Below are 24,050 nucleotides of genomic sequence, written 5' to 3'. Positions count from 1 at the left end.
CGGGGAACTACTCCAGTAATTAGGTTTGCAATACCAGGTCACTGATTTCTCCCACTGCAGTTCCCTAGCATGATACAGAAAGAACTGCTGGCATAAACACACATACACCAAGGAATATTTTCCACTTGTAGATTTCCAAGCATAAATTAAACTGATGAAGCCTCACAACACTGATGTGATGCATTCTGTCTGTTTTACATACTGGGGGGAAACTAAGGCACAAAGAGATTAAGGAACTTGCCCAAGGTCACAGAAACAGTGGCAAAGACAGGAACAGAAAGCAGAGATGAAACCTTGGCCCTGGTAAAGTCAACAGCAAAATCTTCATCGATTCCAAAGGGACCAGGAGTTCACTCAAATCTGTGCTGGCTGGTCTCATCATCTACTGAGATCAGTGCAAACAAATTTATAACCATGTTTCCTATACATTTTTTAAACATGCCCAGTTGAGTGACAGCCAAATGCTAATGCTTTTGCTTTTAATCCATTAGGTTGAATGTGAGGCCCAAATTGCTGTTGCTGGCCTCAGTGGAGTTACTCTGGTATCACTGTTGCTGGGAGCAGAATTTGGCCCACAGTCAACTGTGCACAAATCATAATGATATGTGTAGGATCCTTATGGCTTGGTCCTGCATCCTGTTCAATTTATGCTGCTAGCTTTTGGGGGCTTTCCATGGCAAAACTCTCACTGACTCCAGCAGCCCCCCTTGTAACACACTTAACTCTGTAATTACCGGTGGAAATAGGGAGTGGGCTTCATTGCAATTTTGACTCGATTTACATCTGCATCAGTAGCTCCAGGGAGGAAGAACAGGTGCCAGCCTCTTTGCCTGGGGTGAGGGAACCTCTAGAACAGCAAGGAGGGCTTCCAGCACAGGAAAAGTTCCCCCTGTGTATAGGAGAAACCCCTTCCCCAGCACATAGGACAGAAATCTTACTGCAGCATATGCATCTCTGGATGGGTCCGGCTCTAAGGTGCAACTCTGCCCTGCCTTCTGCATATCCCCTTAGGGAGGAGGCTACGACAGCTGCTGACCCTGGATGCAAGCAGCTGCTCTGTGCCAGCTCTTGTCATTCTTCCAATACAGAATTACAGCTTGTAACTACTTTAAACCAATCTATTCAATGGACAGACAGGAACAATGGACTACTCGAATTCGGGGTGGGAGGAAGCCCTTAGTACGGGTAGTTTTCAGAGGCTTTGATTTAGTTTATAGCCTTTAATAACCTCAGGTCAGCTGGGCACAACATCCCAGGCCCATGGGATAGACCCCTCTTCCCCCTCCCCCATTCTTCCTTCCAGTCTCAGTGAAACATGGGTGCAGGGATTATTATTGTTGTTATGATCCTCAAGGAAGTTGTTGCCAGTGGCACTGGCCAGGATATGAACCAACAGGATTTTAGTTGGGAATCCTTCTCCCCCAACCTAGATTGAAGCCACCGACCTCTGCGGACCCCTGGCAGGACACACACACACACGCACGGTCTCTTTCACCAGGGTGGGGGAGGCCCACAGCAGGCAAAGTCACCCCGTCCTGTGTCCTGACCATCCCCGTCCTGCAGCTGTCCCCAGCCCTCTGTCCCACTCAGGCCCCAGGAGTTTGCAGGCTGCTGGTGCCCCCAGGGCAAAGCTTCCTTCCCAGAATCCCCCCTTCCCCGCATACAACAGGCCAGGTTTCTCTTACCTGGGGGAAAAGAGGAGGAACTTGCCGGCCGCTGCTGGGTGTCATCAACGGAGGTGTTGCATTGGCACAGGACAAGGGCAAAGCCGGTGCGCGGGGGGCTCAGCACAGCCAGGGCCCCGCTCCCCCCAGACACGGATCCGGATTGGGGTGGGGGGCAGAGGACCCCCCCACAGCCTCCTCTCCTGCCTCTCGCCTAGATCCGGCTCCCCGCCTGGCGTGCGGGGCTAGAGGGCACCTTCCCCCGCCGCCTCCAAACTTGCAGCCTCCATGGCAGCGCCGGCGGGGGCAGGGAGCGCCGAGGCGCAGGCCTCCGGCTGCAGGGCCCCGGCCCCGGCTCCGGCTCCGGCTCCGGCCCACCCCGGCGCTACGGCGTAAACACACGGCAACGTGACCGGAACTGGGGAGCTCGGGCTGGGGCTCGCTACCCGGGCGGCGGCCGCAGGGAGGCGGGGGGCGGCTCTCCTCGCAGCATCACGGGGATGAAATCATCCCCGGTGCCTCCCAGCCCGCGGGGGCTGCTGATCCGGCGCCGCCGCCGCCGCCGCCGCCGCCGCCCGGGGCCGGCTCTGTGCCCCGGGCGGCGGCCGCTGTCCGCGGTGCTGAGCGCGCCCGCGTGCGTCCCCCCCGCCACGACCCCGTCCTCGCCCTCCTGCTGCTGCGGCAGTCCCCGCGCCTTCTCCCTTTCCCCCTTCTTCGTCTTTCTTCCTTTTCCTCCTCTTCTTCCTTCTCCTCTTCCCCCCCTCTTTTTTCTTCCTCTTCTTTTTCTTCTTTTCTTCCTTGTCGTCTTCTTTTTCTTCCTTTTCCTCTTCTTCCTCTTTTCTCCCTTTTCTTCCTTTTTTCTTCTTCTTCCTCTATTCCTTTTTCTTCCTTTTTCTCTTCTTATGCTTCCTCTCTTTCTTCTTCCTCATCTTTTTCATCCTCTTTTTCCTCTTTTTCATCTTCTTCATCTTCTTCTTCTTCCTCATCTTCTTTTTCTTCTGCTTCCTTGTCTTTTTCTTCTTCAAAGCTGCTCAGGACAAATCTTGCTTTAATACTAGCTCCCAGTCCAGGGGACGTACTGACAGTGCATTGGTGACTCCAGCTGCTGAGCCACTGGAAGGTTTGAGTACCCATATTTATGGCAGGAAGTCATCTGGGATCAAGTGATCCCAGCAAGAAAAAGATCTGGACATTTTTTGGAAGAGTCCAGAGTAGGTGCTTGCACCACCTCTGGGGGGAGTCTGTTTCAGATCTTAGACACATGCACCAGAAAGAGTTTTTTCCTTATGTCTAGTCTAAATAGGCCTTCCTGGAGTTTGTGGCCATTAGACCTATTTATCCCTTGGGCAGCTCTGGTGAACAGCTGTACTCCCAGGTCCTGATGTACCCCTCTTATATAATTGTTGGCTGCTACCAAGTCACCCCTGAACCTTCTCTTTTCCAGACTGAAGAGGCCCAAATCCCTGTCCTCCAGGCATTGGATCATATAAGTGGCTCTCCTCTGGACTCTCTCAAGCTTTTCCACATCCCTCCTGAAGTGGGGGGGCCCAAAACTGGACGCAGTACTCCAGCTGCGGCCTCACCAAAGCCGAATAAAGTGGGAGGATGACATCCCTGGTTTTGCTTGAGATACATTGGTAGATGCACGCCAGAGTTTGGTTTGCTTTGCCAGCCACAGCATCACATTGGTGACTCATATTCATCTTGTGGCCAATCAGGACCCCCAAGTCTCTTTTGGTCTTGGTGCTAGCACGCGTAGCACTGCCAAGCTTGTAAGTGTGTTGAGGGTTCTTCCTGCTGAGGTGGAGCACCTTACACTTCTCAGCATTGAAGGCCATCCGGTTTTGGTCAGCCCACCTTGAGAGCATGTCCAGGTTGATCTGTATTCCCAGCCTGTTCTGCACTGTGACCACCCTCCCCCATAATTTGGTGCCATCTGTGAAAGTTTTTGGTTCAACCTTAAGTACCACTAGCAAATTTTTGTCATATAAAGTAATTATAATAAATCTGTTAATGCGTACCACTGACAGGTTATCTGCGTGCCACTAGTGGTAGCCATGCAACAGATTGGGAACCGCTGAGCTAGAGAAATCAGAGAAGAAAGTAGCGGGGAAACTGCTGGGTAGGCCCATGGTAGTTACTCTCCCTCCCCACTCCATTTTGGGGTGGCCACTGAGCTTGGGGGGGAAAAAAAAAGAAGAGAAACCCAAATATTCTGTGCAAGCTGAGAGGAAATTCCTGATATTTCAGGGGGGAAACCATCCACGCCCCATTGTTCTCTTTTTGTGCGCCCATCTCTTTGTACATTGACAATGTTGAATAGTCTTGGAACCACTCTGATTTGCTGGCTTTCTGGCTTAGCAGGCACTGTTACTGGTATTCATGTGCACGTGATTTATAAAGTCAGGAAAAAGGTGGCAGTTGACATCCGATGAAGTTCAGGCATCCTGAGAATATATCTCTAGGAAAAAAATGTTCTGCAATACCACAAGAAGAAATGCAGAACTCTAGAAGTCTTGGTTCAGATATGATACCTCTTATTAGACCAACTAAGAAATTGCAAAAAAAAAAAAAAATCATTGCAATTTCTTAATTGGTCTAATAAAAGGTATCATCTCTGAGATAAGAGTTCTTGAGTTTTGCATTTCTTTTTGTCTCAGACCAACACGGCTACCAAATACATCCCTGAAACACAGTACCACAGAAACTCAACCTCTGCCCATTACTTTCTTGAGGCAAAGGCCAGACCTTGCAGCGGGCTCCACAGCCAGTCCCTTCAAGATCTATTGGAGAACTAGCTGCCTCAGGTTTTAACGTGGACAGTGAAGTGTTCTTGCCATTGCAGGTGGGATTGCAAGATAAATATATGACACTAAAAGTCGTCATTGAATAATCACAGGATGGAAAGTGTCAGTGATGATGAGTTTCTTTGGAGGTAGAATCAGAAAGGCAACCACCATCTGGTTGTCTATGCTAGACATTTTTAATGCAACAACTATGAATACTTCCCATTTTCTAGCATTTCACTCTTAGATCTCAAAGGCATTCTAGAGATACTCAACTGGATCAAAGTGTCACCTTCATGTTTGATTGAATCACTGCTTCCCTGTGTATGGCCATCAAAAATGTCTTTCTTATCCTGAAATACCTAAGTTGCATGAATAACACTAATGCAGGGTTCTAATGTAAACTGGACAGTTCAACATAGCCTAGTTTATCCAGTCTCCCAACGGGGTTTGTGGAAACATCATTATAAGGAACTGTTACATCTAGACTGAACAAAGCACTCCAAAATGTGTCACATAGGAAACAATCCTAGCTTGTCTCTAAGGGGATGAAGTGGGTGCAATTTAGTAGGTTGGTTCCAATTTTATGAGTCTGTGATTTAGTGATGAGAGGGCCAGACTCCCCACTGATGCAAATCAGCAGGGTGCTATTTGGTGGGGCTATGCTAATTGACACCTGCTGAGGATGTGGCCCAGTGTCTGCTGTCAAAATTTCCTTCATGGAGCCAGTGTAATTTACACTAAACCAGAGACAGTCAAATAATGGAAAAGATGATTGGCGAATAATTACTGCATGCAAAAAAAAATGAAGCCTATTATTTGCAATGAATTATTCAAGCAGCCCTGTTTAAGGCTCAGTCTCCGACAAATGTAATGGGGCGCTCCATCTCTTTCTTTCATACACATCCATTCACGCCTACTCCTGCTGGCTTCTCTCCAGCCAAGGTGCTCATAAAAAATGAGTTCCTTTTGGAATGCCAAATTGTTAGCAGGTGATGGATTTTGTAGATTAAAATGAGCACAATGAAGGTGATTGAGTTCAGAGAAATGTTGCCTCATTATTACCGTGACCCGATTTGTAATAATCAAATCGACACTCACTAGAGCTTAATTTGTCTGTTGCTTTTCCAAATTTGCAGTGTATGAGCATTTATTTTTAATGTCTCATTTTCTTTTCCCTTAACCCTTTTATTGTAACTTGGAAAACAAGTGAGTTATTTGAGTGGGGTATGAGGGGGAATGTAAAGGGTGATTTCTGAACGCATCATGTTTCACAGGATTTGTACAATCTTCATTGATTTTTGACTGTATAAAAGGCAGGCCTGCAAAAGATCAAGGTCAGACATTCAGGGACAGACAGCTGCCTCTAAATGAGGTCATTGCTCCAGGATAAAATCAGACTGAAGAGAGAGGTGGTAGTGGAATATAATACATCCTCTGTGCCCAGAATGAAGTGTGGATGAAGCATATTGCCTCTACAGTGATTACATAGAGGCTTGGATTCAGCCACAATGCACACATGCTATTAACACATTGTCTCATTGTCCATCTCTAGCAGTAGATGGCAGGGAAAGTGGATTAACAGGCTGTTCTTAGTTCTCAGACAGCCAAGTCTCCAACACCTTTGGTGATCAGTGCTTGCTGCATGATATATCACAACCAAACAATGACTATAGTGACCCTTATTATTCCTTATCATTGTGTTAATCAAAATTCCCTTGACTAATAGGTAAATGATTTGTAGTCACGGCTACTGGCACAAAGCATGCACACCATTTAAGTCCAACTTACGCCTTTGCAATAGGGGAATAGGGTGAATTTCAATTGATATTGCCATATGTAAATAAATATAAAAAATTCTTACAGTGAAATATGTTGCAGTGAATATTCAGAAAACACTTCACTACTTGATACTTTTTCTCAACTTGAAAAGATGAGAAAAAGGTTCCTGGTGGTAGCTGAAGATGTCATTTCAATGCCAAAAATGAGTTACGTTTTCACCCCAAACAACTGTTGGATAATGTGCAGCTCCCAGTGCTTTGTATTTAAAGCTTTTGGCAGCTTATTGGAGGGTCATCATTGCTATACAGACCTGGAGTGGAGCTCTCTTATAAGCAACTTATTGTGCATATCAAGAGATGTTTGGTCACTGATGTCACTGGGATCTGGTTAAGGTCTATACAGAGGGGTATCTATACTCTGCCAGTATAAAGGTGGGAAAAATATGTGATGTACCCACTGGTACAAGTCACTCTATCCTGGGGTAATGTGAACCATCAGAGAGTCAGGTGTAATTTTTGTCAGTGTATATATTGTGTGCTTGCTCCCCAGTCAATTTTTTTGAAGCAGCCTTTTGCCCAATGCACACAGACTATTACTGGCTTCCTGTCACCACGTGGAGAGGCACTGAAAGACTACCTGTTGGGTACTCAGCACACCACTGTGGCTTACATCAGTGTAAAAACTGATATGAATGACATGGGTATTAATGTACTCACTAGCACTAGAGTTGCCATCCACCCTCCAGGAGGCTCTGCAGAAACTGAGCAGAAAAGGCCCATTTCTGGGATCACTTGCTAGACAGCACTTGCAGGACTCTGTAGGTAGAGCCATGACCTTTGAATCGAACTGGAATTGCTTTATGCCTGAGCTAAATGCTGCTGATTTTGCAACCCATAGCCATCTTGTTTTTAATTTTAGAAGCAGTCTTATGAAACTGCCATAGATCTTTAAGAACTAAATAATTTAGAGAACATTACACATACAGAAAATGCATCCACATTTCACTTGCTCTAGCACGTTAGAAAGTTCCTTACCTGACACTGACCTCTTGTGGCATTAAAATAAAATGCAGTCACTACCCGCTCATTCAAAGCTCATAAGAATTAAGCTCTGCAGTGTTACCTTTTCAGCCAGAATCCCCAGTCCTGACCAAGCTCCTGTGCTCATGTGGAGTCTCAGTGAAGCCAATGGGCTGTGTGGGTGCAGGGATCTCTCTATGGACTTCATTCCAGGCCCAGGTCATAAAAAAATTAATAACAACATGGGAATGCACTTTTCATGAGCCATCAGCAGAAATAAGGTGCCTGGATATGATATTCTGCTTTGATCATGACTAATGTATTATGGAGACAATTTTCAAAAAATCTTTAAGGAGATTTAGGAGCCCAAATCTCATTTCCAAAGTGATTTGGATATCTAATTCCTGCTGGCTTTTGATATGGGTACTTTGGCTCTTTGAATTGAGTTTGACTGTTATTTGGTCCAAACTGATGCGTATGCTTAAAAGAGAGCTTTTCCAAGGACACCTAACCCTATTGGGAGACAGTGGGTCCCTAACTGCTATGTGTGCCTTTGAAAATCTCCCCCTTACATTTTTGCACATTCAGGGTCATATTTGCAAAGCTGCCATATGTCTTGAATATAGATTTTCTTTATTAAGAGAAAAAATGACACCGATTTCCAGTGGGGCTGAGCATACGCAACCCTTGATACCACTACAGTTACGAGTACTTAGATTCTCTGGAGACGTAGGCCTCTCACTTTTTTCAAACTTGAGAGCATCAGAACTATTTCCATAACTTACAAAAGAAGCAATATGAGGTTGTTATTTGACCAATAAACATCCTTCTGCAGTGTTCGTGAGCCAAACATAGCTGCAGAGTAAAACTACCTCATTGATTTCAGGCCCCCAAGTGACTATAAAGTGAAACTGAGTTCATTGATTTTCTTTACCCAACTGGGAGAAATGGGTACAGTAATCAACAGGGATCCTGGTTTTCTCTGATTAAAAAAAAATCCCCAATTTTTGGTTTAAAAAAAGTAACCCCAAATCGACATTTTTCTGTGATTTAAATGAAACACCATATATATAGATATATCTATATATTCATTTAAATCACAGAAAAATGTCAATTTGGGGTTACATCATATATGTGGTATTTCATTTAAATCACAGAAAAATGGCGATTTGGGGTTACTTTTTTAATATATATACCATATATATATATATGTATATATATATGGTGTTTCAGTTAAATCACAGAAAAATGTGGATTAGGGGTTACTTTTTTTAACTGAAAATTGGGGATTTTTTTAAATCAGAGAAAACCAGGATCCCTGGTATTCAAACATAAAAAAATCCACTGTTTTAACATGATTCTCAGGTGCTACCAACATCACAGATGAGGACGTATATACTGACAATATAGGGGTATGCAGCAATGCCTGTACCAACTCCCAGTGAAGTGAATGGAAGTCAATGGGGTTATCTTGCATACCTGTTTTCAGGGTAAGACCTGGAAAAAAATATGATGAAAATAGCATTTTGTTTGCTTGGCAATTTCATTCTTACTCTCTTCCGTAATAATGTTGAGGGTTTTATCTTCAGGAGTCTTTCAGACTTTCCTTATTCCTTTTGTTCTTCTTGCCCTGCTTGGTATTATTGTCCCTCCAATGCTCCAGTGGAGATCATTACTTCAGTTGTAAGCTCTTTGGAGAGGGGTGTGCGGTGCCTGCTCCTAGAGAAGGACAGGTGTTGGTTGCTGGGGCAACCACAAGGGTCAGCTGACCAGGAGGGGGCAGGGCCTGGCCTATATAAACAGCCCAGGCTGAGGCCCTAGGCAGTTCTCCTTTGGCTGCTGATGGAGTAGGAGCCTGGTTGAAGCATTGTAGCCTATTGAAGCTGAGGGCCTGAATCAGCTCCTGTGTGAGGATACAGGTTGGAGGAAACCCTGGCAGGGATTTGAGACGATAAGCTACCGGATGGTTTAGGGTCACCTTTCAGCCAGGAGGCTTTGTTTGAGTTATAGCTGGTGGGCTTGTGTTATTCTGTTTGTTTGCTTGTTTGCTGTTGCACCGGAGGATGAGGTGAGGCTGTGGGGTGGAGGAGGCCTCATGGGAGCTCCCCAGTACTGTGTGTGTGCATCCTGGTGCCAGAGAGAGCACAACAATTTGGATTAAGGGCCAGGTAAGGCTGAGGCTGCCTGAGCTGGAAAGGGAATATAGACCCAAGGAGAGGGTCTGGGGGTCAGGCATGGCTAAGGCCACCTGAGCCCCAGTTGTGAGGAGCACCAGTATAGGCACCAGCAATAAGCCCAGAGGGTGCTTGCATTGAGCCCCAGTGGGGGCATACAGGAATAAGAGCCCCAGTGAGGGCATGGGCAATAGTAATTTGACTCAACAATGTCCAGTACATCTGAGAGGTTTGGGGTGTGATATATGGGGTGGTAGGAGCCACACACAGCCCATAAGGCTGGGGGGCACCAAATCAATCCACACAGAATGGGGGCCAGGATAAATAAGAGCACCATGTCCAAGGCACAAAAGGCAGCCTCCCTTATAATACTTTTGTCATCAGAGACATGGTGGGTGAGAACGAGGGTGCTTGATAGACAACTTGGCATGGTAGGGGGAGCCAGGAGAGATCATGGCTGCTCCTGGGTCCCTGCCCTGTGACAAGGGGGATCTTTTTGTTCAAGTCCAAGTATGATCCATGAGTCATCCTGGTTCATGACTGAGACTTCTAGATGCTACCCCCTCACCCACAGCCCATCCAGTTTTCCTCCTGCCCACTGAGGCTCCAGCCTCTCCTCTGTGTGAACCTTAGATCTAAATCAACCCTCCTGAGAGGGAGCTTAAGTGGTAGGAGGTGGGGTTGTAAGAGTATTTAGAAGTTTGTTGACTTGTGGGTGAATGGGAAGGAAAGTGTGCCTGATGCATGCATGTACACACGGGCACTTGGGTAACAGCATTTATAACATGTATGTGCACAAGGTGATGTAATTAGAGCTGTGTAAATAATTCCAATTAAATATTTTAATCCATGAATCTAGCCTCATCTTCTGCTTGTGAAATATCTTTGAGCAGGTCACTATTTCCTCACACTTATTCATCCTTTCCTATTTGTTCAGGGCTTTGCTATGGAAATATTTAAGTCACAGGCCTTGTCTGGCAACATTTCTATGCTTTAAAAGCAAATCTGGCCCAGAAGTCTGGCCATGCAGATGCTCAAGTCACCCAGTAAATTGAAGGTATTCTCTCCTCATGGTGAAACTGAAGCTGGAGGAAGCACATTCCTTCCTGCAGCTACAGTGGGCAGTCTGGTCATATACCTAACTTAGAAAAAAGTCCAAGGCCAGATTCTGCTGTCTCTAATTAGGTTGAGCAGCAGCTATCTCCCAGAGTGGTTCCACTGAAACCAAATAGGTCACTGAGTGTATAAGTAAAGGCATTATAATCTGGCCCTCAGTTCTGTCCTGAAAGAAGCAGACCTTGTGAAGTGAACCAGCAAGGACTGTTGTGCATTCCAGGGCACTGCAACCCATAAACACTACCTCTCACAGTAGCAGCAAGCAGTTGAAGAATTGGGCTCTTGGGGCCCCAATTCAGCAGAGCTCTTTAGAAGGTGCTGAATTTAAAGCACCAGAGAGTAGTCCTGTGGATAGAGCTGGACCAGCTTATGTGCTTGGAGTTAAGCATATGCTTTAAAATCCCAGTTCATCCAAGTTTTTAAAACCTGTGCTTCACTTTAAGTTACTTTCTGATGGGTTACTTTTCAATTACATTTAGGCCTGGCCTATACTGGATGCAGCTATACCTTCATTAATGTGCTGAAGTTACTGCACATTAAGTTTAGTACTTAGCTAACCAAGTACTTAATGTGCAGTAACTGGCACTACTGCACAATAATGCTGGTGCATGGGTTTTTACAGACACTAACTGTGCAGTAGTGTATTAGCACAGGTTTTGCCTAGCATGCTACTGCACAGTGTTATTAGGTTACTGTGCAGTTAGCATCTCATGTAGATGCACCTACTGAAAAGTATTAGCTATATCATTTCAGGTAAGGGTGTAATTTTTTTTTTTTTTTAATTAAACCAGTATGCCAGCCAAAGTCCTAGCATCGATACTGTTCTGATGATAGAAAGGTGACTTACCCTGAAAGAGGGTAAGAAAGAAATAGCCATATTGCTATAAAGCAGTTCCATACTGATAGAGCTTCATTCATCTTGGGGGGTTTATATCACTTTGACTATATTGACCTAGTATAGACAAAACCCTGAGCAAAAAGGAGCCTTAAAATAGGAGTGAGTTGCATTTAATCTAAGAAACTCTTTGCAGTGATGTAACAGGGCCTTAGTATAACAGAATTAGGTGGCTAGAGTGCATAGTTGTTTAGTCATGTAAAAATGCTGATGAGTGCAGACTGGGATTTTCAGAAGCATGCAGGCACCTAGTTGCCACTGAAGTTGATGGGAATTAGGCACTTAAGCATTTCTGACATGCCTGCTAGGTGCCTATATGCATTCTGCATCTTTAAAAACCTGGCTCCAAGACTGCAAATGCTCTGCTCAGTACAGGTGGACTTAACTGTGGGCTTAAATTACGTGTGTGCTTGGAGCTTTGCTAGCTCATGCCTTAGCAAGTATTTAGGTCTCTGCATTCCCCCAGGCTTCAGTCCTCAGGGAAATTTCTGCTTCAGTTAATCTAAAATTAAACTTGATGTTAACTTTGCATTAGATGTAGTATTATTTATCAGCCCAGTTGAGATGTACTGTGTGTATCTTCTGATTTGCTTTTGAAGAACTTAATAAAACACTCCTTACAGTGATGCAGGACTAGAAGCTAGAGGGCTTTGATAAATTTAACATTAGCTTAATATTTCCATGGGGATTTAAAAATATCAGAGACTTTCAGGAATATTTGCTTGAGTTAAGTCATGCAATTTGTCATCCTTCAAAGAGATGCTTCTGCTCACACTCGCAGAAGGACAGAAATGTTTAGCCTAAGCTGTGCTCGTTAGTGGGCTAGTGATTGTATCCTGAAATGCACCCAGCTCTGGAAAATAATAGGGCCAGATCCTGAAGTCTTTGTGAAAGTCCTGGTCCTGCAAGGAGAGCTAGATGAGCAAATCCTAGCAGTCTCACTGAAATCAGCAGGGCTCTTTGCTGGTGCCAAGTCCCACCTGGTCACCTCCAGCTACATTGCTCTGGGAGAACACAGGTGCCCTGTGTTCAAATGTAATTCATGGCCACTTTGCTGTGCCTTGACCCTGCCAGGGCTGGTGTAAAGGGGCATTGGTGTCTGTGAGAATCAGACCCTTTGCTTTCACTCCTGCCATGTTGAAGTAAAACACTTTCTTATTGTGTCTATCTCAGATGCTTATAGGGCTCCTGTCCACTGCAGCATCTAAGCTCCTCGCAACCTATTAAGGAATTATCTTCACGGCTAACCCCACTGTGATGCAGGGAAGTGCTGTGTTTCCAGACAAATGCTTGAGGGACAGGGAGACTAATTGACTTGTACAAAGTCACCTGGCAGGTCTGCAGTATAATGAGGAATGGGTCTCTGAACAGCTAGACAGAACTGCTGGCCCATTCTTTGTATTCCAGTTATTCATAAAAGGCCTAGGCAAGATCACATCTCTAGCGTGCAGGGTGCTGTACATCTGAGAGCCTGCAAGAGCTGGCACTCATCACAGGAAGCTTAATAGTTTCCAGCTTCTGGAGATTTGTCACTGATTTGGTGATAAAAGCACTTCTATGTTTTGTATTGCTTTTTTTTTTTTTCCAAGAGAATCTGGTGCAGAAAGCATCATCTTTCCACTTGGCAGTAGAGTCCTTGTTGGTGTTGGTTTGCAAATTCATAAGCCAATCACTCCTTTGGGATGGATAACTAGTGCAATGGGATCCTGACCTTGGGCAATAATCTGTGTGGCTAAAATAATTATTTTTATAGACATTGAGCAGCCAGAAAAAAATCTGACAAGTAGGCTAATCATTTCTAATGCTCAGATATAAACAGAGGACAGTGTCCAGGCCTTGGAAAAGCTAAATAAATACCCATATAGAAAACAGGAATATGCACATTGAAACCCAATGTTAGAGGACCCATATCTCTAGGGGTCTCTATATTCTTCCACAGAATTTGCCATTGGACCAGCCTTTGTTTCCAATTCCTGGTAGTTTTTAGTGGGGTTTTTTTTTCTAATTAAGCTGTTTCATTTATTTATTTATTTTTATAGGAACATGCCAAGCCTCCACAGCCATACCACCTGCTAGATTTGATCCAGGTGAACTGTTGCATTGACTTTATTGACTAAGCATGTGCATGATTGGAAGGCTATGTGAATCCAAAGTGATGTTGTCGTCTTGAGTCTACAAACAACCGGCAGCAATGGCTTTCTGAGGTGAGAACTCATTTGCTCCAGGAGCTGTGAATTCTGAAGCCTAATTAATGGTTATTTCAATGTCAGCAACTTCTTGCTCACGTTTCATCCAACATATCCAGCTGATGTGCTTAGCACCAATTATGTGTAGGGACAAGGTGAAATAACATTGAAATGAATGTCAAATGACAACCATTGCTGCATGACTGTGGAATTTATTTTCAAATTTACTTCATTCAGAGAGAAGGAGGATGGTTCAGAAATGAAGGAGCTAATGCAGGACTTGCGAGACATGTGATCAGTTGTCTGTTCTGCCACAGATTTCCTCTTGTGTGACCTCAGGAATATTCCTTAGCCTTTGCCCCATTTTTCCACTTCCTGTCACTGCTGTGTTGGTTTGGTAACTTTTTTTTTTCCATGTACAACATGAAGAATAAGAGCATGTGCTGTGGGTGCAGGTATGGTGGAATATGTCCTAGCAGGGGAATGCACTTTGAATTAAAAGACAGGTGCCTTTTCACAATATTGTCTATACTGAGGGTGTATTTTAAAATGCCCATTTTGTATTGAGAGGCACAAGCTGTCTTGTTCTTGTTTCTGTTCCAGTATAGTTGTTCTAAGCCAAACCCAGGTACTTTTGGGTAGTTATTCTTGAGGATATGTCTGACTATACAGTATTCACTTTGTTTCCTAGGGTGCTCCAGAAGAAAAAAAAAATGTCTGGAATACATCCGGTGAGCCAAATACCCATGCACCTCTCCTGGATTTTGATATGAACCTTAGGAATGAAGAAGTAGGTTTCAGTCTTGAATTGTTAATAATAATCTGTATAAGATTAATTTTGACCTTGGCACTCAGAGCCCCAGCAAATGGATAATGATTTGTTGCTTCTGAGACTGATGTAAATCAAGAACATTCAGCTTAGTCAGTGTTACAGTGTAAACTTTTTCCTTGCACGTAAAAAATTCAGTTCACACTGTGTGAGATTCAGCATCCATTGTTTGAAGAGCCCTGTAGTAACAGAGGCAGAGAGAGAGCAAGGTTGATTACAGACCCATTTCAAACAACTGCAGACTCTGCCCCATTGTTGAAATTTGGCATCCAGGTCAGCCTATCATTGTTCCCAATGATACTTTACGTTTTCTAGTGTTTTTGTTCAGACTTGTTTAAAATCGGTGAATGCTTACATAGACTGTGCCCTGATCTAACAGCTCACCAGAGCTCTAACAGAAACTTTTCCTTATGTTTAGCATGCACATGTGTACATACACCTCATGTGCACAGAGCTCTGAAAATGTGGTTCTGAATCTCACATCAGGATGTGAATTATTTGCCCATCATCAGCTGCAGGAAATCAGCACCTACAAAAGTTAAAAAGCATCCTGCCTGCTCAAAGAAACCTGTTCCCAGTTGTATCCCTCAGGAACAATGAAGGTTGAGTAATATTGTGCACAGAGATTCTGAAAGTGTCAGTAAAATGCCTCACCACAGAAGCATCAGTATTGACTTGCCTCTAATTTATTTTTGCAGCATGTAGAGGCATAAATCATTATGCCAAAGATTATTTTGATGTGGGCTTTGTGGTTAGTGTTTGCAAGTCCCTAAGTAACAAATCATTCTAATTAGGTGTATGTAAATAGATGATTTAAAATGCATTAAGTTGCACCAAATGAGGGGATGGTATTATGTCTTTCCCAAAGTACTGCCATAAATGACATCAGTCAGTTCCAGCCATCCTACCTGAAGTTTTATAGCCTTGATTTGGGTCCCAGTGGGCAGTATTCCTTGCCACCACAAGTTTCACCATCTGTGGCAGCAGCTGGCATCCTTTAGGGCAGCTTAGCAGAGAAGCCAAGGAGGAAGCGGGCTCTGGAGGCAAACCTATGTACCTACTTCTAGAGGCAGTCCTTTGAGGTGGGGCTGCGGTGGCACTGGAGGTCCACTGTGCCCTTGCCTGGTGGGTAGATCACATCCCCTGCACTGTTTCCTCTCCCTTTTTTTTTTTTTTTTTTTTTTTTTTCTTCTTTCCCATACACGTGTCCGGTGAGTGTGGTGCCCTTGCTCTGCCTGTCTCTAGCACCTTTCTCCTGCCCCCATACTCACTTGGCTTGCAAGCTCTTCCGAGCAGGGACCCTGCTGCCCTGCATGGGAGCCGGGGAGGGGGCAAGGCCCCTTCCTGGTGGCTGGGGACCCTGTAACAACTGTTCAGCCCGCTCCCAGGGCAAGGGAGCCCCACACCTGCCCCTCCCTCCAGCTCCCGGTGGAGCTGCTGGCCCTGGAGAGGTGCCTGGGCGGCCGGGCAGCGGCGCCGGCGGAAGGAGAGCGGCTCCCCCGGCCTCGAGCTGCTGCAGCTGCGGCTGCCGCGTCGTCCCGGCCGGGCAGGGCCAGGGGCGGCCGCGGAGGCGCATGGCAGCGCGGGGGGAGCGGCGCTGGGAGCTGGTGCGATGGTGAGTACGGCCGGGGTCTCCCAACTTCCCCCCTGGGGGGGAGGGGAGGGGCTTCAGGACTGGGCTGAGGTCCCAGCTGCTGCCCGGGGGGGTTCCAGATGTTGCCCCGGGCGGAGGTTCCAGCTGCTGGCGGGGAGCTCCAGATGTTGCACTAGGTGGAGGTTCCGGCTGCTGCCCGAAGTGGGGAGACTTCAGATGTTGCATGGGGGGGGGAAGTCCCAGCTGCTGCCCTTGGGGGGGGGGGGGGAGTTCCAGATGTTGCCCTAGGAGGAAGCCCCAGCTGCTGCCCTTGGGGGGGGGGGGGGTTCCAGATGATGCCCTAGGAGGAAGCCCCAGCTGCTGCCCTTAGGGGGATTCTAGATGTCCTGTTGGGCAGAGGTTCCAGCTGCTGCCGGAGGCTGGGGGTGGGGATCCCCAGCAGGTGCCCTGGTTACAGGGGAAGGGGAAGTGCCTCAGCCTCCTGGCTGCTCAGTGGCACTTTTTGGGGGAGGTGTGGGGATGTGTGTTTGGGGGGGGCTCCCAGCTGCTGTGGTGTGAAAGGGGCTGCATTTGGGGGAGACATGCTTCAGGGAGGTCCTGTGGTGATGCTGTCTGGGGCAGAGAGGCCTCCCCAAGGCTGCTGGGCTTGGAGGGGGGTGGTTCCAGGACTCTCATCTGCTTCCTCAGGCTGCTCCATGTGTCACAGGAGTGTCTCTGCAGAGGGTGTCCCCTCAGCTGCTGCAGCGGGGAGGTGGGTGCAGAGCGGCCTGTCAGCTGCAGAGGGAGCTTGGTGCAACTGCTGCATTAAGGACTCGGGGACATGCTCGCCTGGCAGGGATAGAGGGCTGCAAGTATCTGGCTGGGATATCCTGGTTGCTTCTTAAGGGGGTCTTGGGATGGGGCTGTTCTGGCAGTAGCCCCCACAGTGGGGTCTGGTTGCCTTCATCACCTTTGTACTGCTGCACATGGGGCAAGCTGAGGGCAGCCTCTTTTGCTGTGGATTCCAGCCTGGGAGCAGGCGCTTTTCCTCTTGCTGGCTTCTTTCCATTATTTAATATTTATGGCCCCAAAGCTTCCCCCCTGCCCCCATCCTGAGTGGGATGCTGAACAGCCCTGGAAAGCTTATGTAATGGCTTGAAGCAGGCCCAGGCAGTGGAGGTGAGGAGCCAGGTCACAGCACTGGGGGTGGGAGCCTGCAGTGGGCAGCACCTGAGCTCTGCACCCAAGTGCTGGGGGATGAGCTGTGTAGGGAGCCTCTAGCTGGGCAGTCCTGGCCCACTGGGGGAAACCTTCTTCGGAAGGTTGTTTTGGGAGCAGAGCTTAAAGCTGGCAAAACGTTCTCCCTACAGCTCATGCTCTGTATCCTTAAATCTTGTGTGTTTAGGCAGTACCCCGCTGCCCTGCAGCCTGCTCACCACTCTTCACGATGCCTGGGCAGCACAGGATCTGTAGAACATGGATCATTAATCAGACTTGCTTCTCAGGATGGCATCGTATTCACCAGTGTGTAAGCTCCCATATGCCCACTACAGAAGGAAAACCAATGACTCATTAGTTTTGATAGTGCCTGGACCCATCGTGCATTGCACAAAGAACTTGCGGGCTTGATTGTTATTACGTTGGTAGTGTTACGGTAGTGCCTGGGGGCTGGCCAGGGGCCAAGACTCTACTGAGCTTGCCTGCATGTAGGTACCTAATGCTCTATCAGGTCCCAGCCCCAAGGACTCATGACCTATATATTTATCTCTCATTTACCTGGCTAGCAAAAAAGTAATTTCAAGAGCTGCCTGTTCTATTTTTGCCAATGCACTGTGAAAAGCAGAGGTCATGATTTCCCCATGACTATGTAACTCAAACTCTAAAGTCCTTCAAGGATATGCTGACAGTTCAGCAAGGTGTGCCACAGCCAGGCATGCTGCGATGCTCCGCAGAGCAGCCTGGAAGCAGACGCCTTCAGCAGTGTCACAAACGCAGCCAAGCTGTGACCAGTCAAACTCGGTGAACTGCCTGATGTAGCCAGCCAGCATCACAGTGACACTCCTGCCTGCATTTGGTTGGACTGCAGCTGGAAGCCTGCGCTGCCAGGGTTGAGTGTGCTGACTAGCCAGAGGGGCGGACGTGCTGCCCTTGATTACTGGCTGTTGCTGCGCCTGTAAATGGATTTTGGCCTCATACCCAGCATAATGCAAGCACAAGAGCTCACTCCATTAAACTAAAAAGGGGAGCATTCATATGTGACAAAAAGAAATGGACATTTCCATAATGTGCAGTTCAAATGTGGGACTCATTGTCACAGGGAGGGCTGGCTTGCAGGGAGAATCCCTACGTGGGAAGCGAGGGGTGAGTTTACAGTGTACTAGCTCCGGGCATGGCATCTGGTAAGGCATGGATGTGTGACATGCCTTTGCCCCTATGCACACGTTGAACAGGTGCAGCTCATACAGTGGTGTAAGTCATCCCTGCTCTGGGGGAAGCCTGAAGCTTTTCCAGTTCATTCAGGGATAATGGTTTGCCCAAGGCAGTCTGTTACGAGCTCTCCCCACCACCCATTGGCCATGTGCTGTAATAGTGCCTACAGGTACCTTAGAGAGTTGGTTGTCTGTCCCTTCTGGATAACTTTGTAACTAGTAGTACTAGTGTAAATGCTTGCTGGGTCTGCTCTCGTAGTTGGCACTGGATGTCTATGGGGGGAACTAGTATGAAGTAACTAGGTGCACTGTAAATTGATCACCTATCTTACTGCACACTCAATTCCTTGTGTAGACAAGGAAAGAATTCAACAAGATTCAATAAAGGACCTTTCTCATGGATAATGAGGATATCCAGGATTTATCAGAACTAGTGATAACAACCAGTTCAGAAGGGATGTTCAGCTTCATGCACCAGGTCATAGATCAAGATGAGAACTATTGTTGAGGGCAGACTATCCCTCCTCTGCCTACTGATGGGTTCTTGTACCTCCCTCTGAAGCATCTGATTCCAGCCCCTGTCAGAGAGAGGCACTGCAGTAGACTGGCTTTGGGTCTGACTCTCTCAGGCAGCAGTTATATTCCTGATTCTACAGGTGCTTGTGTGTGTGTTTCTTTTTGGGGGAGGATGGAGGCCAAGGCACAATCCTAGGAAACTTGATGGGAGTCTGATCGCAAACAGTGGTATCTCTAGTGTGGCTGGGTATGCTGTGGGACAGAGCAATCCAGAGCGGAGAGGTTCCAGGGGACTTCTCATGCTTCCCATAATGGAAACCTAGGAATGGTGGGTGGAAATCAATTCCACTTGCAAGAAATTAACACCTGAGGTTGTAAATTTTGCTGTGAAGGCAATGCAATACATGAAGGGAACTAGGGTTATTTCCTCACAATTTGCTCTGTCATTCGGTTTCCTTTGGCTCCTCCCTGAAATCACAGGGGGATCGCATGCAAATGCAAACACAGGACAGTTATTGCAGGGCCTGGCACAGCGGCTAATCATAGCCTGAACACCTCGCCCAAAAGTTCTTGCATCATCTGCTGTAATACCTGGCACCATTCATAGCCCTGGATAGTAGGGCTCAGAAAGAGCTATCAGGGCTTCAGGGAATCTCTCCTCTGGGAGAGGAGCCCTGAGCAGGGTCCATCAAACCCTTATTTGACTGAGGACTCCTCAAGAACAAAACCAGTGACTTGAATTTCTCCTCCTTGGCTCTGACTGTTGCACAGGCCCTGGCCACAAAGCATGCACTCCCAGAAGCATGAGCACGGCATGATGGTGGGGTGGATGGTGACCTTGTTGCCCTGTTCCTTCCGTTTCTGCATCAGTCAGCAGAGCTGGCCAGCCCCAGAAATGATGCAGCTTTTGTTTCCTAGAACTGTATGGGAGAAAAAGTGGCCTGGTGGTTAGTCCAGGACCTGGGCTTAAATTCCTGCTCCACCACAGACTTTGTGACCTTGGGTGAGTCTCTTAACTTGGTTCTCTGGAGCTAAAATGTGGTTCTTCCTTTCTTTGGAAGGGCGTTGTAAGGAGCTACGGTAGCGGCAGAGATAGTCCGCACATCATGCAGCAGAGGTCTTGAGGGGGAGTTTCTCTCCTCCCATCACAAGCACGTGCCTGCATTATGCAAGCTGGCTCCAAGTCAGCACTTTCTTTTATTTCCCCAGAGCTCTGGCTAATGATTAAGTTGTTATCAGCTTCAGGCCTCCCATCCCACAGCTGCTGTATTCACAGGCCGAGTGTTCCTCACATGCACAAATGGTTTTTTTTTTTTTTTTTTTTTTTTTTTCCGGGGGGGAGGTGCTCTTTTGTCCCCAAAGAGGGAGCTTTGGCCTGTGTCACTCATGGCAGCCTCCAGCTGAGCTTTGACTCCCCATTTGCAGTGACGCACATGTCATTTCTCTGGTTGCCTTTCCTTCTGATTTCCAAACGAATTAAAAAAAAAAAAAGTGGATGCTTTTAATAATTAATGACTTGCCAGGGAAATTTTCTTATTCAAACAAGGGTGCATTCAGTGCAGCTGATTATCTGGATCCTGTTAGTGGACTACTGTTGAAAAAGTGGGAACAATTGTAATTACAGATATTTTGCTTATGCGTTAAAGAACATGCACATCTTTAATTGGAAGAATAACCCTTGATCCATCACTTGAACATGATTAAATAAGCTTCAACATCTGACACAATGTCCTAATAATGTTATGGTGATGTTAGCCTGGCCTTCAGGATAATAATAAAATTGAGAGCGGGGTTGATGTATGGCCCTGTCAGGGCAAAAATTAAGAGAAATGGAAACTCTATTATAAATAAACGATCATTTGTTACACTCAGCTCTTTGATCAATTCCTCTGCCTGGGAAGGAGACTGCAAACGTGGTGCCACAAAGGCAATTACCTGTTATAAGGTAGCACAGTGGGGACTCTGATAATTGACTTTGCAAAGAAAAGATTGGTTTCTTGCGTCTGTTCTACTGAGATGGTGTGAAGAGAGCGCCCGTGTGGTGGAGGGCAGGGGAACAAAGTTGGTAGGTCACTACTAGTTGAGATTTCAGGTTCCCTTCACAGCTTCCCACTGCCTTACTGTGATTACTGGCCTCATGGTTTTTTTAAAAGCAGTCGGTGGTATTTAGACATCTATTTTGACCCATTAACTTGAATGGAAGCTGCATGTCTGGATCCCTTAGACTGCTTGAAATATCTCTCCACTTCTCAGTGCCTTGGCTTACTAATGTATCAAGCTGGTTTAAAAGAATTAACTAGAAGGGCTTTTAAAGCCTTAAAGGCTGTGAAGAGGTTTTGAATGAAAGGGACTAGATTTGCAAAGTTTGTTTTAACTGGAAAGAGAACAGTTCATTATTGTTCCATATTTGAGGCAGGAAAAGTAAACTCACATTATGAATCCTATGCCTTTGGGCTTAGAATTGACTTTAGGTTTCCATTAGTGAACCAAATAGTCTTATTTTCTTGATCTGTTTCTGCATTTCCCATGTGTAAACTTTTCTCATTTAAAAAGCCAGATTCTATGCTGTTATGTGGGGGTAAATATGGAAGAAATTGGCCTAGGTGACCATGGGATCATAGAAAGGCAGAACTGAAAGGGACCTTCAAAGGTCATCTAGTCCAACCCGCATCTGGAGCATTATGGAGTACTTGGAGCTCTGCTGCTTTACGCCAGGGAACATTTTGGCACATGGGGATGGATAATTCGGGGTCTTCCAGGTCACACCCAGGTAACAAGAGGGCAGAATCTGGCCCTTCAGTGGAAGATTCCACTGTGCAAAGAACGTGCTCTCAGTCCCTTATCTGCATCTTTGCGGCAGTCGATCGGAAGGTGAGAACACTTTGTTCAGTGCATATATGCTACATGTAGTTAAATTTAGATCATCATCTGTTGGAAAATTGGTGGCAAATTCCCTTGCATTGATCAGCTGCAAGTCTAGCCAGGCATAGAGTTTCCACAGAGATTTTAAAACATGTTTGGATTATAATGCAAAAAAACCCAATCTTGGATGAAGTTTTCTCAAATATATTTGGGCTCAGCGACTACACCTGATTTTTTTTGTTTTTGTTTTTGTTCTTTCCAAGATGGACTTGGGTGGAACCAAAGGAGCTTGACTCTGCTCCTACGCAGTAGTTTTATGACTCCTAATTTTCACTGGTGTCAGTGAGATTTAGAAGCAAGCGCCAATTATTTGATGGCTACTAATTGATACTTTCCCCTATGCAAATGAGTTAATGGCTCATCATGGTCTGATACTTCAGAGAGGAGGTTGAACCTCTCATTTTCACTGGTGACAGATGACAAAACAAAGGAGCAATGGTTTAAAGTTGCAGTAAAGAAAGTTTAGGTTAGATATTAGGAACAACTTTATCACAAGGAAGGTAGTAAAGCACTGGAACAGGTTAACTGGAGAGGTTGTGGATTCTCCATCCTTAGAGGTTTTTAAGACCTGGGTAGAGAAAGCCTTGGCTGGGCTGATGTAGTTGGGGCTGGTCCTGCTTTGAACAGGGAGTTGGACTACATGACCTCCTGAGGTCCCTCCAGCCCTATTTCTCTATGATTCTGGTCTTGCTTACATGGACATAAGTCATGATTAACTCCTTTGAAATCAGTAGAGGTACATTACTATACAATCCCTGTGATTGAGAACTGGCTTGGGTACCTCTGTATGGCATGGCACTGCTGTGTGCTCCATAGACTTTCCCTGAATGACTTTGGACAGCTCTTTTTGCTGCAGAGGATGAATCTGGCCTGGTAAACATTGCCTGCTGGAAAAGCACACTCGATGGCTTAATTAACATTTGTAAAATGCTTTGAGATCTGTGGATGAAAGTTCACTGTTTGCTGTGTCCTAGCACAGAATCTGTGTGCGCTTCAGATACGTGTATATTTTAGATGCTTTAAGTATGCGTCAGTTCTAGGACACGGATATCTGGGTGTGGGTAAGAAGGGAAGCTAATGGAAAGAATAGCATCCTACGAATGTATAGTACATGTATTTAAACATCTGGGAACACTTCTTTTGAAAGCTCAGCTTGTCCAGGGTATGGATGCAAAAAAATGAACTGAAGCCTGTTTAAAACCATAAGACTGGATTTGCAGCTGATATCTGTGCTGTTTTACATCACCTGAAGGGCTGGTTCGTAGCTCTGCTACTTTTAGCCAGAACGTGTATAGGCAGTCTGGACAGCAAAGAAATGAACCAGCAAGAATGCCAGGAAATTATTTTAATGGGGTACGAGGTGTCTTGTTATGAAATGTGGCTCTCCAAAACTACACTGTTTATGGCAGTGAGGCTTTAAAGGAATGCCTCAGTGGTACTCAGAGCCTGACAGAGCTTGGTGTGATAATGAATTTTGGAGTCTGACCCAGTGAGCACTGGGCCTGCTCCTGCTTTCATTTATAACGGTGAAGATCAAGAGCAGCTCTATTGAAATCAAGGGAATGGGGTCCTTCATATTCAACATCAAAAACCAGAGCATTTGGGAGGTGGAGGGCAAAATGTAAGGACTAGACAATCCATTTGTAATGACGCTCTCTCCAACCCTGCCCATGAAGAACTGAGTAGGTGACTCGGGGTTTTAATCCTGCATCCTCTCAAGTTGTGCCTCCTTCCCCTGCCTTTCTACTTGGATTGTAATTAGTAAGCTCTTTGGGTCAGGAATTCTCAATTACTCCCTGTATGTACAGATTAGGAGCTTCTAAGTGCTTTTGTAATTCAGCTAATAAATTAGTACACCAGTAAATTAACGTACTGTCGGCTGCATCCCAGATGAAGTCAATAGAAAGTGTTGGTACCAAGCTCCTCTGAAAAATCGGGCCTGTGGTGTTTAACCTACAATCAATGAATGCCTTCAAACATGTCTTAGGAGGGATAGTAGGACTGGAGTGTTGTTTTAGCTGCGATGGTCCAGGAAATGTATGAGAGGCAAGGTGATAAACGTGGTATCTCGTATTGGACCAACAGTATAAGTCATGCACTTTATTGTGTCCGTGGAGCATGGTGTGCCACCAGAGGGCGCTGGTAGATCTCCACCATCA

At 46.1% G+C, this 24,050-nt stretch overlaps 2 protein-coding genes across 3 annotated transcripts in view; one reads left to right on the top strand and one right to left on the bottom strand.

The window, feature by feature from the left end:
* Window positions 1-2,016, bottom strand: part of CCDC92B (coiled-coil domain containing 92B) — a 57,623-nt gene extending 55,607 nt beyond the window's left edge. Inside the window, exon 1 of the mRNA XM_090025876.1 lies at window positions 1,686-2,016. Within this exon, the coding sequence (XP_089882002.1) occupies window positions 1,686-1,730 (45 nt within the window). The 5' untranslated portion in view covers window positions 1,731-2,016. The remainder of the gene's footprint in view (window positions 1-1,685) is intronic.
* Window positions 2,017-16,001: 13,985 nt separating this feature from the next.
* The window catches only part of RAP1GAP2 (RAP1 GTPase activating protein 2), a 242,437-nt gene continuing 234,388 nt past the window's right edge, over window positions 16,002-24,050 (top strand). For both annotated transcript variants that reach the window (XM_090025861.1, XM_090025860.1), the window contains exon 1: window positions 16,002-16,066. In XM_090025861.1, coding sequence (XP_089881987.1) covers window positions 16,026-16,066 — 41 coding nt within the window. In that variant the 5' untranslated portion in view covers window positions 16,002-16,025. The remainder of the gene's footprint in view (window positions 16,067-24,050) is intronic.

The sequence above is a fragment of the Crocodylus siamensis genome, chromosome 13 (genome assembly GCF_052110815.1).
Source record: "Crocodylus siamensis isolate JL-2025a chromosome 13, ASM5211081v1, whole genome shotgun sequence".
NCBI lineage: Eukaryota > Metazoa > Chordata > Crocodylia > Crocodylidae > Crocodylus > Crocodylus siamensis.
Note: the sequence above shows the minus strand (reverse complement) of the source record. Positions and strands in the feature narration are given on the sequence as shown.